At 43.2% G+C, this 14,082-nt stretch overlaps 1 protein-coding gene across 8 annotated transcripts in view; it reads right to left on the reverse strand.

Moving 5' to 3' along the window:
- smarca4a (SWI/SNF related BAF chromatin remodeling complex subunit ATPase 4a) overlaps positions 1 to 14,082 on the reverse strand; it is a 94,833-nt gene that overhangs the window by 1,150 nt on the left and 79,601 nt on the right. For 3 of the 8 annotated variants that reach the window (XM_080216699.1, XM_080216704.1, XM_080216698.1), the window contains 8 exons: positions 11,609 to 11,653; positions 8,479 to 8,556; positions 6,812 to 7,030; positions 6,211 to 6,464; positions 5,476 to 5,584; positions 4,660 to 4,761; positions 3,627 to 3,756; positions 1,007 to 1,146 (listed from right to left, as the gene is read on the reverse strand). In XM_080216699.1, the coding sequence (XP_080072825.1) occupies positions 1,007 to 1,146; positions 3,627 to 3,756; positions 4,660 to 4,761; positions 5,476 to 5,584; positions 6,211 to 6,464; positions 6,812 to 7,030; positions 8,479 to 8,556; positions 11,609 to 11,653 (1,077 nt within the window). The remainder of the gene's footprint in view (positions 1 to 1,006; positions 1,147 to 3,626; positions 3,757 to 4,659; positions 4,762 to 5,475; positions 5,585 to 6,210; positions 6,465 to 6,811; positions 7,031 to 8,478; positions 8,557 to 11,608; positions 11,654 to 14,082) is intronic. The other 5 variants (XM_080216706.1, XM_080216703.1, XM_080216705.1 and 2 more) reach the window with 3 other exon arrangements.

Genomic DNA, 14,082 nt, shown 5'->3' on the forward strand with positions numbered 1-14,082 from the left:
GAACTCCCCAGCTGGAAGAAACATCCTCCCACAACTACCTTGTCAAACCCCTTAAGAATTTTATATATTTCTATGAGATCACCTCTCATTCTTCTACATTCTAGGTAATATAGGTCTAGTCTACTCAATTTCTCATGGTCTAAAAATTTACTATTCTGCCTTCATTCCACCCCTGTTCCTTCAGTTTTCTACTTTTCAGTGCAGCTATCCAGCTGAAACATTGCTGCATTTTAAAGTCTCTTGGTTAATCTAGTGACAATATACACACAAACAGTTGCGATCACTGATAGAATTCCAATTGTACAACTTTGACATTCCTGATATGCCTTCTCCCCACCCCCACATACACTTCTTAATGCCTGCTCCTGTTGGCACTGACTACCATCTGGTACTTTATCCAATTACTCATTCTTCATATGTGGCCTCATTGATTATTAGGAGAGGTTATACAACCACAGGGATAGTTGCTAGAGCCGAGTCCAGTCCTAATCTCACCTAACATTCACATTTGTGCAGATTCTAGCAGGCATTGCTGGATAGTGATCAGAAGTGCAAAGTCTTGGGAACAGAAAGATCAGTTGTTGAACCCATTAAATTCACGCTGGCCAACATCAGACCAGAGTAAAAATAAACTTGTAGTTAAGGAAAGTACAGCAGCTTCATCTTGCAGAGGTAGGATGCGAGTTCCTGATCTCAGGCTGGTAACTGCGGGGCCAGAGGTAGGGGGTTGAGGTGGGGAGAAGGGTGGAACACACAGGCAGTTTTTGTCCTTCTAGTATTGCATGGTGCAGTGCAGTTCGTACAAAAAGCACAAAAATCTTGTTAACTGTCGTTGGTGAATTAAATGGCAGCAGCTGCAGGTCTCAAAAGCTACAACTTTGAATGCATGAGGTCAACATGGAGGAGGCTACAGGCCACCCAATACAGGAGATCCCGTGTCACTGACTTAAACTCAACTTTGTACAATGTAAATACTGCAATAACGGGCTCAGGTACTGGGTCCCACCTCATCCACTTCCTCCTCCGTGTCATCATCGCTTACAACGGGTTTGGATTTGGAAGTACGGCTAGAGCGTTTGCGCCCTTTCACTCGGTCCTGGCTCTTCTCCTTCCGGCCGAGCTTAATCTTCACCTTCACTGAACGAGCTGAGAGAGAGAGAGATGGAATCACAAAGGGTGTACCTAATCCAAGTACATTCACTCTCATCACAACTATTAGAATGTCTTCCCTCAACCCAGAACATGATCATTCGAGTGGCTGTTAATCAGTTAGAGTGTATTCCCTCGAGCCTACAATGTTCCCGTGACCCTGGTTATGCTATTCCCTAAATTGTCTGTAAGAGGGCAGCTCTTGAGAATATGTCTCACAGCAATATCCTCTTTAGACAGGCCATTATCAGGGCTTCTTTCTTCCCCAGCAGACCCTTTTCTAGCAGAGTGAGCAGATAGGCTACTTTCCCCACGGTGGCAGGGTGGTCACAGCCACCCTGGTATTCTGGTATTTCTCCCCTATATTGCGTGAATGGTAAGCAGTGGTTAGCAGATCCCTAATTAACATAATAATATTGGCAGTTACAGAATTCCACCATCTAAATCAAACCATTTTCTATCCCTCCACCCAGCCCCAGTCACCCCAAAATCATCAATCACCTTTCCATGCAATTGCAGAAAGTGTAACATCTGTCCATTTACCTCCTCACTGTCCAAGGCACTAATCTCTTCTTCCAGGTGAAGCAGTGATGTACTTGCACTTCTTATAATTTAGTCTATTGTATTTGTTTCTCACAATGCGGTCATCTCTACACTGGGGAGACTAAACACAGACTGGTGTGTCAGTCTGTAGGCATGACTCTGACCTTCCTGTCACTTGCCATTTCAATTCAACATCTTGTGTTCTCATATTCACATTCTGTCATCAATGCTACAATGTTACAATGATGCCCAAGACAAGCTTGAGGGACAGCACCTCTTCTGATTAGACACTCTACAGCCTTCTGGATTCAAATTCAATGATTTCAGACCATGAGCTCTGACCTCCATTTTGAATTTCCCCCACCAAGTGCCAGTCCGAATCCAGGTTTTGTTTTTTCAGACAGTGTTGACCTTTCTTGGTGATATATTCTGCCATTACACTTTCAGACAGTGTGGCAATTATTCTGCTATTATCACGTACTCTCTGGGTCTACCCTGGGCGGGGGGCAGAGCTTGAGCTCACCGACGAAAGTGGCTGCTGAGCTCTTGAGGCGCTTTTGTGCAGGCATTCTGATCTCCCGGTATACTGGGAGATCGCCTGCAGTCCACGCGCCCCACAGACATTAGACACCCCCCCGCCCCACAAACATCACAGCCCCTCCACCAATCACCCCCATCTGCAGAGTTCCCTCCCTTCTTCCTGATCACATCCTGTAGAGTTCCTTCCCTCCCTCCCACTCTGATCACCACCCCTGTGGAGTTCCCCCTGTCATAGCTCCACCCCCACACCCATAGGGAGGCGATGACCTACTGGTATTATCGCTAGACTACTAATCCAGAAACTCAGGTAATGTTCTGGGGACTGGGGTTCGAATCCCAACATGGCAGATGGTGGAATTTGAATTCAATAAACAAAATCTGGAATTAAGAGTCTATTGATGACCACAAAATCATTGCCATTTGTTGGAAAAACCCATCTAATGTCCTTTAGGGAAGAAAATCTGCCATCCTTACCTGGTTTGGTCTACATGTGACGCCAAATCCACAGCGTAAATTGACTCTCGACTACTTTTGGGCAACTACGGATGGGCAATAAATGCTGGCCAGACGGTGACACCCATGTCCCACGAATGTATAAAAGAAAAACTCTGGCTCCACCTCCTTGGCACTGCCCTAGCACAGCTATGGTGCCCAGTGGGCAGTGCCAGAGTGCCCAGCGGTATGGCCTGGCCCTGCCTCCATCCAATCAATGGCTTCAATGGCCTCCAGTCCCCGTGGCGAAGCCATCAGGTCTACTGTCCCTCTGGTGGAGATATCTGTCATTCTCGCCAGTGAGAATCTCGACTGATGAGCAAGCAAGGTCAAATGACCCCAGATGATAGCATCTGGGACTTGCTAATGACATTTAAATTATGTCATAAATATTTAAATCAACTTTGCATCCTTTCTGGGCATGAAACTAATTTCACTGGCAAAACAAGAATTAGTACAATCGAAGGAGGCAAGAAACTGGGCACATATCTCATTTTTCGCTTCTCACCCGAAAGCCAGGTGGATGAGGTCGTAAGATCATGCCCTTGGTCTTAATACTATCATTATCACTTTCCTTGTTTTGTGTTTCATAACGTTTTTGTCATTTAATCATTCCAGCCCTCTAACTTATCTCTGACCTTCTATTTTGTTCCACCTGCCCCTCTCTGCTTTTTCAACAGCATAAAACTCATCACATCTCTACCTTTCTCCAGTTCTGAACAAGCGTCATAGTGGACTCCACATATTAACTGTTTCTCTCTCCACAGATGCTTTTCCTGTTTTTACCCCAAAATAATTTCTTAGCAACTCTCCTGTGTGACAGTGGAGTAATCCAAGATGAATTGGGAATAGAAAATCAAAATGAAAGACAAAATGAAAACTGAATTTCCCACAAGTCTTACATTCTGATTCAGATCCTTCTTCCTCCTCCTCCTCTCCTTCCTCACTATCATCTTCACTATCTTCTTCCTTCTCGATTTTCTGCCGTACACTGGTGAAAACAGACTGAAGCACAATCGAATCCTCATAGATCTAAGATTGTCAGAAAAAGGTTTGATCAGCTGCAAATACACTGGCAACAAAGTCAACTGGCAAGGTGAGACAGTTGGTCTGAACTGCTCTGGATCTCCCTTCTAGGTAGAGGAAGGCATTTTCAACAAGCTTTAGTCAGGAGATTTAATGGGTGGTGGCGGGATAGCGATGAGCATCGGATGGCTGAACAGACTGCAATCATTCTATGCTCTTGCATGTATGAATGGATAATCTTCATTAATATTTCTCTTGGGGTGCAGGAATGCTGATTGCTAAAAAGACTAATAAATTTATAAAGTGAGGGATCTGATTACAAACAAAGATCACACAAGGATTCATTATAAATAGGCACAGCGTACCAAAGCAAGGAATTTACGCTAAATTGTTATAAGCCCCTGGTTTGACCGAAGCTGTAATGCTGTGACCAATTCTTGGAACCAAACATCTCAAAGCCTTAGATTCAGTTGAGAGGAGATTTACCAGAATGGTACCATTATCGAACTACTTCAATTCCATGGAGAGTTTGGAGAAGTTGTGATTTCTCTCCTTAGCATAGAGGAGGTTGAGGGAAGGTGTAATAAAGCTGTTCAAAAATTCTGAGGGGTTTTGATAGAGTAGATGAGAAGAAACTATTTCCGGTGGCAGGAGGGTCAGTAATTACCAGAAACATACTTAAGACAATTGGAAACAAAGCTGGGGGGTGGGGGGGGGGGGAAGGGGCACGTTGGGTAGATCAGACCAAATTTATGTTACGCAGTGACGTTTTATGATCTGGAATGCACTGGCTTAATGTGTGGCATAAGCAGGAGAGGTGCAAGATTCTTCTAAAAACTCAGCATGGGCACAATGGGACAAATGGTCTCCTTTTGTGTTCTACAATTCCAGACTTTTTCTGTTACCCACCAGTGATCCCTCCAGGTTGTATGTCTGTGCATTCTGACACAGCAACATCACATCTCTTTCCAGGTCATTGAGACTGCGGTACTTGTGATTACGGATCCGCTCCTACTGAGAGAAAGGTGGCAGTCAGCTCATTCACCAACAGAAGTTCCACAGATCTAACCCTTCCTTCCAGGAATGTGCAGTGATAGCAGAGCCTGCTGTTACTCAGAACGGGTCATTACTGGCTGGGGTTCGCTGAATCTCCGCTGGGTGAATTTGCAGAAACAAAATGCTCCAACTGCACTAAAGGAAGGAAGAGCTGACAGGGTCAGTGCTTCTCCAAATAGCACTTCCCATCAATCAAATATACTCTTAACATAACAGGAAATGAGGCATCAGCCTAGGCCATTGCCATGGTGGGTGAGGACAAAAACCCTGGTAATTAAAGAAAATAATATGGGATCCAGAGGGGCACATTCAATCTGAGTGGATCATCTATCGAGCTGCTCAAATACCATCAGCTTGGGGCATGCGCTATTGGGTTGTGCCATGTACCATCAGATTGGGGCACTAAGTCTGGGGTATAAATTCTCACCTATTATTTTTCAACCTGGCTGCTTCGTATGCCCACTTCATGTAGAACAATGCTACAGATGCCTTACGATCAGCTTTGGAAGCATGGATAATGGAGAGAGGGAAACGTTTTGAAATTCTGGAATGGTCCATGTAGCACATTTAGAAGTTACAGTGCTGCAGCTTGCTGTATAAAACCCAACATTCAGAAGACGTTTTAAACAGAGTACTGTCATGCAAGTGGTCACATGGGAGCGAGTATACCTTGATCTTCCGGAAGTCAACAGGCTTGCGTATGAGTTCATAGTACTCTGGAAGCTCCTTGCGAGAGGGAAGTTGAATGAAGACTTCGCTGAGCTGTCGGCCAGTACTGCTTTAAAACAGAAATAAAAACCTGTCGATTATCAGCCGTTCACGGCACATAAGGAGTACTGTGTGAAACAAAGTGCTGGTGCTTGCAGGCACTGCATAATCTTAGTGGAATAACACTGCCATCTCACCCTCAATACAACACACACTAACCAGCTTTTAGCAGTAACATGTTGACTCTTGTTTTAGTTTTGTGCTAATTACAGACTTCAGAATCTTGAGCATCAGTTTTGAGAACATATAGTGTAGAACTGAATCTTGCAGCACAGAGGGAGGACATTTAGCTCATCATGCCTGTGCCAGTTCTTTGAAAGTGCTATCCAGTTAGTCTCACTGTCCTGCTCTTCCACAACCGTACAATTTTCTCCATCAAAATATTTATTCAATTATCTTTTGAAAATTGTTTCTGAACAGTTTCCATTGACTTTTAAAATGCACATTCTGGATTCTAGTAACTAAGGTGTAAAGAAAATTCCCCTCAATTCACCTCTATTCTTTTGTCAATCATCCTGAATTTATATCTTCTGGTTTGGAAAAATGTGTGGTGCTCAACTATGCAGACCAGCAGATCCCAGGCTCCATGCCCTCAGTATCCTCTCACTAACCCCCTGCAATGACTGTCTCACTAACCTGTCCTTGTATTTGATCACTGCCTCCACAGTTTTCTTCATTTTTTTGGTGAGGTTTGGGGGGTTTGGCGACAGTTTTTCTGCTGGTGGCCGCCCACGTTTCTTTTTCTTCTTCTCGTCATCATCCTTGTCCCGACTGCTGCGTGTGCTGGTGGTTGCCATAACTAAGGGCGGGTCAACATCTCTCTTTCGCTTGCGGGCTTTTTTCTGACGAACCTCTTCTTCAATCTCCTCAAGGTTGCCCTCTTCTATGGCCTGTTGGGAGAGAACGAGGTCACAATGAAACCCATTCTTTTTGGTACCCTACTCAGCCAGTGGACCTGTGGAGCGTAGGTGTGAGTGTAATCCTAATGTGCTGGAATAGCGTGACTTACATTCAGATGTTTCTATTCCGTGGAATTCAGCGAATGGGTACAGTTGTTAACTCGCTCCTTCACCTTGTTTCATTGACCATATCACCAGTTCCTGCTGTGACCATTTGGATGTAGCTTGCTTCTGAAAGGATTTATCTCCTTGAGTGATGGTGCAGTGTTCAGCCTGTGTTGTTTATGTATAAGAACACCCAATGATTGGGCTGCATTCCCACGCACTCACACTCCTACCTTGAGCCACTGTTTCTCGGTTAAAGAGTCGCTGTAGTCCACTTCCTTCCGCTGCCGCGAGCCTCGGCCAAACATCTTCTCCTCCTCCTCCTCACACGTCAGTCTCTCCACCTCAGCATCATCTTTCAGGATCCAGTTTGGAAGCTCATCTTCTTCCATCAACCGTGGTTTTCGTTTTGGGTTCCTGGCCTCCTCTCGACGACGGTCCAAATCCATCCGCTAAACCGAGCAAGAAACAGAGAGAGAATTGAGCTGGTCTTCAACACTCACATCTTCTTTCGTTTTGGCATCTACAGTTGATTGGAAGCTCCAGTAATTTTTCAATCATACAGAAGTCTGCTCGTCATTTCTGCCAGACTGTCAAGGCAAGTCACCCAACCCCACTCCCTGGAGGATTTCCCTTACCACTGTGAAGCACTGCTTTAAGTTTATTTATTAGTGTCACAAGTAGGTGTACATTAACACTGTAACGAAGTTACTGTGAAAATTCCCTAGTCAGCACACTCTGCACCTGTTTGGGTACACAGAGAGAATTTAGCACAGCCAATGCACCTAACCAGAATGTCTTTTGGACCGTGGGAGTAAACCAGAGCACCTGGAGGAAACCATGCAGACACAGGGAGAATGTGCAGACTCCGCACAGAAAGTGACTTGAGCTGGGAATTGAACCTGGACCTCTGGTGCTGTGAGGTAACAGTGCTAACCACTGTGCCACCATGCCGTCCAAAGTGGTGCAGAGCAAGGGGCTCCCATGTTAAAGGAAAATCTTGCACCATTCCCAGCAAAAGATGGAAAGGACTTACCTTTTTATAGTGTTCTTCACAACCTGGAGAAGTCCTAAAGCTCTTTACAGCCAAATAATTTTGAAGTGTAGTTAGTATTGACATGAGGGAAACACAGCAGTTAAGTTACATACAACAAGCTCCCACAAACTGCATTGTGATAACGATCAGGTCATCTAATTTAGTGGTTAAGAGAGAAATATCCCAGTACATTGAAACAAACTGGCCTACCTTTTTTGAATAGTGCCTGGGATCTTTCTAACTTTCAACTGAGAGAACCTCGGTGTACTGTCTCTTTTGGAAAATTACATCTCCAACAATGTAGTGGGAGTGTCAACCTAGATTTTTGTGCTTAAGTCTACAGAGTGGAACTTGAACTCTTGAGTGTAGGATTCTGCAGGGAAAATGCAACCATGGCTGACGCTTCCTAGTGCCCCAGCAGGCAAAGACAGAAACTACTCTAGGACTAAACTGTTGGATCCAAAGGTGTCCACTTCAATTCTCCATCTGTAAAGAGTCAGTTGATTTTAGCAAGCCATAATGGATTAGGCTGCTACAATTGGTTTCAGTACCCTGGTTTTAGGAGAGGCACAAATCAGATGGGGTTCCTTATATCACTACTCAGAAGTTCACAATGGAACGTTTGTCGGAGGATGCTGGGCAAGGACATATCGGGCCATATCAGGCTTTATTTCAGAGTTGAATATGCGGCTGATACTCTCTAGGCTCATGCCTGAAGTAAGACAACCTGGGCAAGACACCCAGAGGGCTTAAAGGACCATGGAAATTGTGCACCAACAGGAATTAAGATCTTCAGGAGAGGAGAAAAGATAGAAATCAGGTTTAAGTAAAAAATTTTATGTTGTAGCAGCTGTTACTGCGTACCATGAAAAGATCGAATTCCTCTTCATGTCTGGCTATCATCTGATTCACTGTCTCATCATCAGGAACCTCATCTTCTTCCTACAATCAAACAGATAATAGGTTATAGATTGCAATAGAAGAGAGAGTAGAGGTTGAGATACAATGCAACAAATTTCCTCTGCAACATAAATATTCTAAATCGCTCTGCTTTTAGCTGCCTTCAGAAGACAGTAGGGGAAGTGAGTGAAGCATAATGCATAAATCCCCGCCTCTCATTATGAGCCCCCAAACTTGGCCTGGATGCTGTCAGGGAATGCAAAGTCATCTGCATATAGGATTAGTGAGGAATATCAGCCCCTCAGACACCACCAGTCAGGATACAGTGTCCTGGCCTGGGACAGATCCTACAAAGTACAGAGAAAGAAAAAAAAATGGGTAATAGTAGTTAAAACCAACATGTCATTAATTGGATCTTTCCATGGTATTTTCTGTTGGGCACTGCACATTTAATAAGGCTTTGTGAGTAATCATCTAGAGCAACAGGCATGGATATTGTAGTGGTCACTTGCAACTGATTTCTAGCCTGTAGAGGAAAGTCTGACCCAAATGGCTAATCACCATGAGGTACTGCATTCAGTGACAGTCGAGAAAAACCAAGTATTTAATCAATAAATCAAAAATTTTTGATGCCTCTGTACCTATCCTCTCAAACAACTGCCAGAGGAAATGTCTGCATTCACCCATCCAGCTTCTTGGAGGGACTTAACTTTACAGATAAAATAAAGAATCAAAACAAACTCCCGTCCCCTCACCCCAACATGATCATTCACACATGAAAGAGGACAACAGGACACCATGCAGAACAGATGCTTAGCAAACTTCAACTGTGACATGACATGAAGCTGGAATTACAAGGCACACATTCAACACAAGACTGATTTCTGACACTCATTTCCGGTCTCAGTTCATATTAAACTGCAGTTAGCTTCACAAGTGACACAATGAGCTTTGAATGTACCATTTTAGGGAATGCGCCACTGATGAAACTCAAGTATCCAGGGTGGGGCGAGAAAAAGAGAAGATATTATAACTAGGAGCCTTATACAGAGTGTATGATGGAGGGTTATAATTGAGAGATTTATAATGAGGGTGGGTTGTGCAATGGAGATAGTATTATAACTGGGAGCTTTATGATGAAGGTGGGGAGTACTCCACATGTCTGTTTATGTTCCCTTGATCCAAAACATCACTCTATGCAGTGAAACATCAGGCATGCAGTCACAGACAATGCAAGGAATTCATTACAATAAAGAAGAAACAAAATTAATGTTTTTTGGTAGCTTTCTTACACCCTGCAATTTCTCTCCATTACTCCCACATCTTATCTGGAGATGAGATGATTGGAGGGACTGGAGGGGACTGAGACCTGGAATGTCCACCACGAGTTGCGACAAGCAGCTGGTCCCCAAGGTCCCAGCCTTGAAGGATCTGAGTACAACTGTGGCTAATCAGCAGCACGAGGCTATAGGCAGGGATTTAGTGATTTGAAATTGTAAATATGCTGCCGACAAGGAACCATATCTAATCACCTCCTGTGACACAGCTGCCTCCAGCAAGGCCACCATTTCCTTTCTGCAGCACTGTGTTCACCAAATTTCTTTTACTTCTGAAATTATTACCCTTTATCATTTCTCCAGCCTTGTCCTGCAATTATACTCCATGCTAGCAGCAAGGGCCTGTGCTGGCAAGGTGCAGAAGAGGTGGTGGCTAGGCTCTCCCTGTCCATAAGGGCAAAGCTCCATCTTTTACACCTAATACCAGGGAAACTCCCACTGCTAATGGTTCAGCAGAGGTTAGTTTGAATAAAAAACATCAGTAAAATTTTAATCGAGTGTTACAGCACAGGAGACTATTCAGCCCAGTATGCCTGTGCTTATTCTTTGAAAGAGATAACATGCAGGTATAGAAAGCAACTGAGAAAGCAAATAATGTGCTAGCCTGTATTACAGAGGAATTGGAGTATAAGAGTAAAGAAGTTTTATTGCATTTATATAGGGTCTTGGAGAGACCACACTTTGAGTACTGAGCAGTTTTGGTCTCCTTACCTAAGAAAGGATATAACTGCCTTAAAGGGAGCGCAACAAAGGTTCAACAGATCAATTTCTGGGATGGAGGGTCTCTCCTATAGCAGAGTATGAGTAGACAAGGACTACATTCCCTAGAGTTCAGAAGAATGAAAGTTGATCCCATTGAGAGATATAAAATACTTAAGGAGCTTCACAAGGTAGACACTGGGTAAATGTTTTCCCTAGTAAGGTTCCAGAACTTGACGTCTCAGTCTCAGGATAAGGGGTTGGCCATGATTAAGATGAGGAGAAATTTCCTCACTTAAAGGATTGTAAAAATTTTGAATTCTCTACCGCAGAGAGTTCATTTGTTGAGCATATTTAAGTCAAAGGTTGACATTTTTAGACACTAAAGGAATCAAGTGATATGGGGATAGTGCTGGAAGGTGTAGCTGAGGTAGATCAGCCATAATCTTATTGGATGGCACAGTAGGCTCAAGGGGCCAAATGGCCTACTCCTGCTCCTATTTCTTATACCCAATTAGACCTACTCTCTGCTCTTTCCCCAGAACCTTGCATTTTTTTTCCTTTTCAGGTATGTATCAAATTGTCTTTTGAAAGTTACTAACGAATCTGCTTTCACCACCCTTTCAGGCAGTACTTTCCAGATCGTAACACTCACTATGTTAAGAAGTCTCCTCATCTCCCCTTCTTTAACATCCTCCACTGTTTGAGTAAGATTAGCGAGTGTGGGATGTGCAGAATTCTCTGCAGTTTCCCCGACTTAAATCCAAATACAAATGTAAAATAATAAGTAAACAAGCGCCCCCCCCCCCCCCCCCCCCCCCCCCCCATGACAGGAGGCTCCAGTGTCTCACCCCAACACTTGTGAAAAATCTTTCGGCAAAAGTGTCCAATTGGCAGAAAACACTGTTGACATTGGTCCTGCTCTTTTATATAACATAATGCGTGCATAACGTTTAGTAACATTTTGCCAAAGACCCGAAACAAGAGGAGCCCTCCAGCACAGCCTGAGAATAAGATGATGCGCAGATGCAGGTCGGACTACAAACTAGTCTACTTACAGTATGTCCTTCCGATCCTTTCACCTCCGCTGCCACAACCTCAGACTATGTTAATTGGGGAAAAAAAAAACAACAAACAAATATCCCATTACTTCATTTTTCAGTCACCACTGATTACATGGAAAAGTTGAGACAAAAAACGTTTTTATTAGAAGTCGTCCCAGCTATAGACAAGGCCAGTGCAATTCTGTGGTAACTTCTGATGAAGGGAGAGGGAGTATTTTTAAAATGTACTTACAGGATGTGAACCTGACTGGGAAGGCCAGTATTGATTGTCTGTCCTCAAAAAAAGTGTTGTGAGCCACCTTCTTAACTATAATTGAATAGCTTGCTGGGCCATTTTAGAGGTCAGTTTACAGTGAACCACATAGATGTGGGTCTGGATTCAGATCAGATAAGGCATATTTCCTTCCCTAAAGGACATGAGTGAATCAGAATTTTTTTTAACAACTATCTGGTATTTTATTGGTCACCATTGCTGATACTCGCTTTTTATTTGCAGATTTCCCTCATTAATTAAACTTAAATTTCCAGCTGCTATGGTGGGACTTGAACTTGAACTTGTGGCTCTGGATCATTAGATCAGAAATTTGGAACACTAAAGCTACTATACCCTGCACATTTTCAGGACCATATTCCTAATGGAGCTTTCTGCCCCACAGTTTGATTATCTGCTGGAGACACAGCTTAATTATGAGGAGATGTTTGGTCCATTGGCAGTGAAGATTTGTTTGTTTTATGTGAATGAAATGGATCATCATTGATTTTACGAAATAAAGGCAGAAAATACTTCAATATGCAGCAGGCCTGATGTGAAAGATGGGTAACTTTGACCAAGCTTTTGACTATCTATTCTGATATTCTTTGGCTCATTGTCACCATTTTTTGCCTGATTACGGGCCTTAAGAAAGCACTTGCATTTATATAGCATCTTTCATGAACTCAGAAAACCCCAAAGAGCTTGACATCCACTTTTGAAATGTGGTTGCTATTTCAACGTAGGAAACATGACAGTTAATTTACAGACAGCAAGCCCCCACAAACAGCAATGTGATAAGGGCCAGATAACAAGTTTTAATGATGTTGGTTGAAGGATAAATTTTGGAACAACACTAGAGATAACTTCTCTATGCTTTGAAATAGTGTTGTGAAATTTTTTAAGAGTCTATCACAGAGGGCAAATGCGCTTTCTAAAGTGCAATGCACCCTCACTGGCAGTGTGTGTTTTGATCTGTTAGTTGGACGTGAGTGTCACTGGCAAGGTCAGCATTTGTTGCCAATCTCTAGTTACCCTTGATAGTGAACCAGTTCTTGAAATCACTGCAGTCCATGTGGTGTAGGTACATCCACAGTGCTGTTAGGGTGGGAATTGCAGGATTTTGACTCAGCCTCTGCGAAGGAATGGTGATATATTTTCAAGTTAGGATAATGACGGTTTGGAGGAGAACTTGTAGGTGCCGTTGTTCCTTTTATTTGTTGCCCTTGTCTTTCTAGGTGGTAGAGGTTGTGATTTTAGAAGATGCTATCAACGTTAGGCTAGATTTTTGTGTTCCAGTTTCTGGAGTTGGTCTTAAATGCATGACCCTCTGACTCAGAGGTGACAGTGCTACCCACTTGGCCATGGCTGACATTTTGGCAGATTTTATTACTTTAATTATATACATATATATATAATATATATTATGTATTTATTTATGTATGTATATATATATATAGTATAAATTGCAAGTCAGGGGTGTGAAAGAGGGATATCTCTATACAACGAAAGAGGGGGAAGAAAAAAGCCACTGATCACAGCCACCAGCCAGATATGTGGTAGACACAGTTGGAAAGGTCAGAAAACATTAACAGCAACCTTCTTGGGCCTCAGAGCAACCTTTCCCACAGTTTCTCAAATTCACCCCAAGTTTCAGACCGGTCTTGTTATCCTAATCAAGGTCCTGTATGTGACATGGCCAGGCTTGAGTATGGACAATTAAGGTGTGATCTAATCGAGGTGTTTAAGATAAACACGTTGACACAGTGGATAGAAACTATTTCTTCTTGTGTGGGAAGTCCAGAACAATCCTTACAATCAGAGCTAGACCATTCAGTGGTCATTTCAGGAAGTGCTTCTTCACACAAAGGGTGGTAAAAACCTGGAACTCTCTCCTTCCAAAAAGCTGTTGAGTCTGAGAGTCAAGAAAAAAATTCAAAACTGACTGACAGATTTTTGGTGGACAAGGGTATTAAGTATCACGGAACTAAGGTGGGTAGGCGTTGTTAAGGTACAAATCAACCATAATCTAATCAAATGGCAGAAGATGCTCAAGAAGCTGAATTTCTCCGATCTTATTTAATTACTGATATTTTTCATCTCCTCCGTCAACCATTCTTCCCAAGTAAACATTCTGCATGGATAAGCCTGAATTGCGAATGTTGGCAGGTTTCGCAGGGAAACCCAGTCCGTACTGTGCTTCCATTCATGCTGTCTC

Source organism: Carcharhinus amblyrhynchos, chromosome 33, assembly GCF_965287045.1.
Source record: "Carcharhinus amblyrhynchos chromosome 33, sCarAmb.v2.hapA, whole genome shotgun sequence".
Classification (NCBI taxonomy): Eukaryota; Metazoa; Chordata; class Chondrichthyes; order Carcharhiniformes; family Carcharhinidae; genus Carcharhinus; species Carcharhinus amblyrhynchos.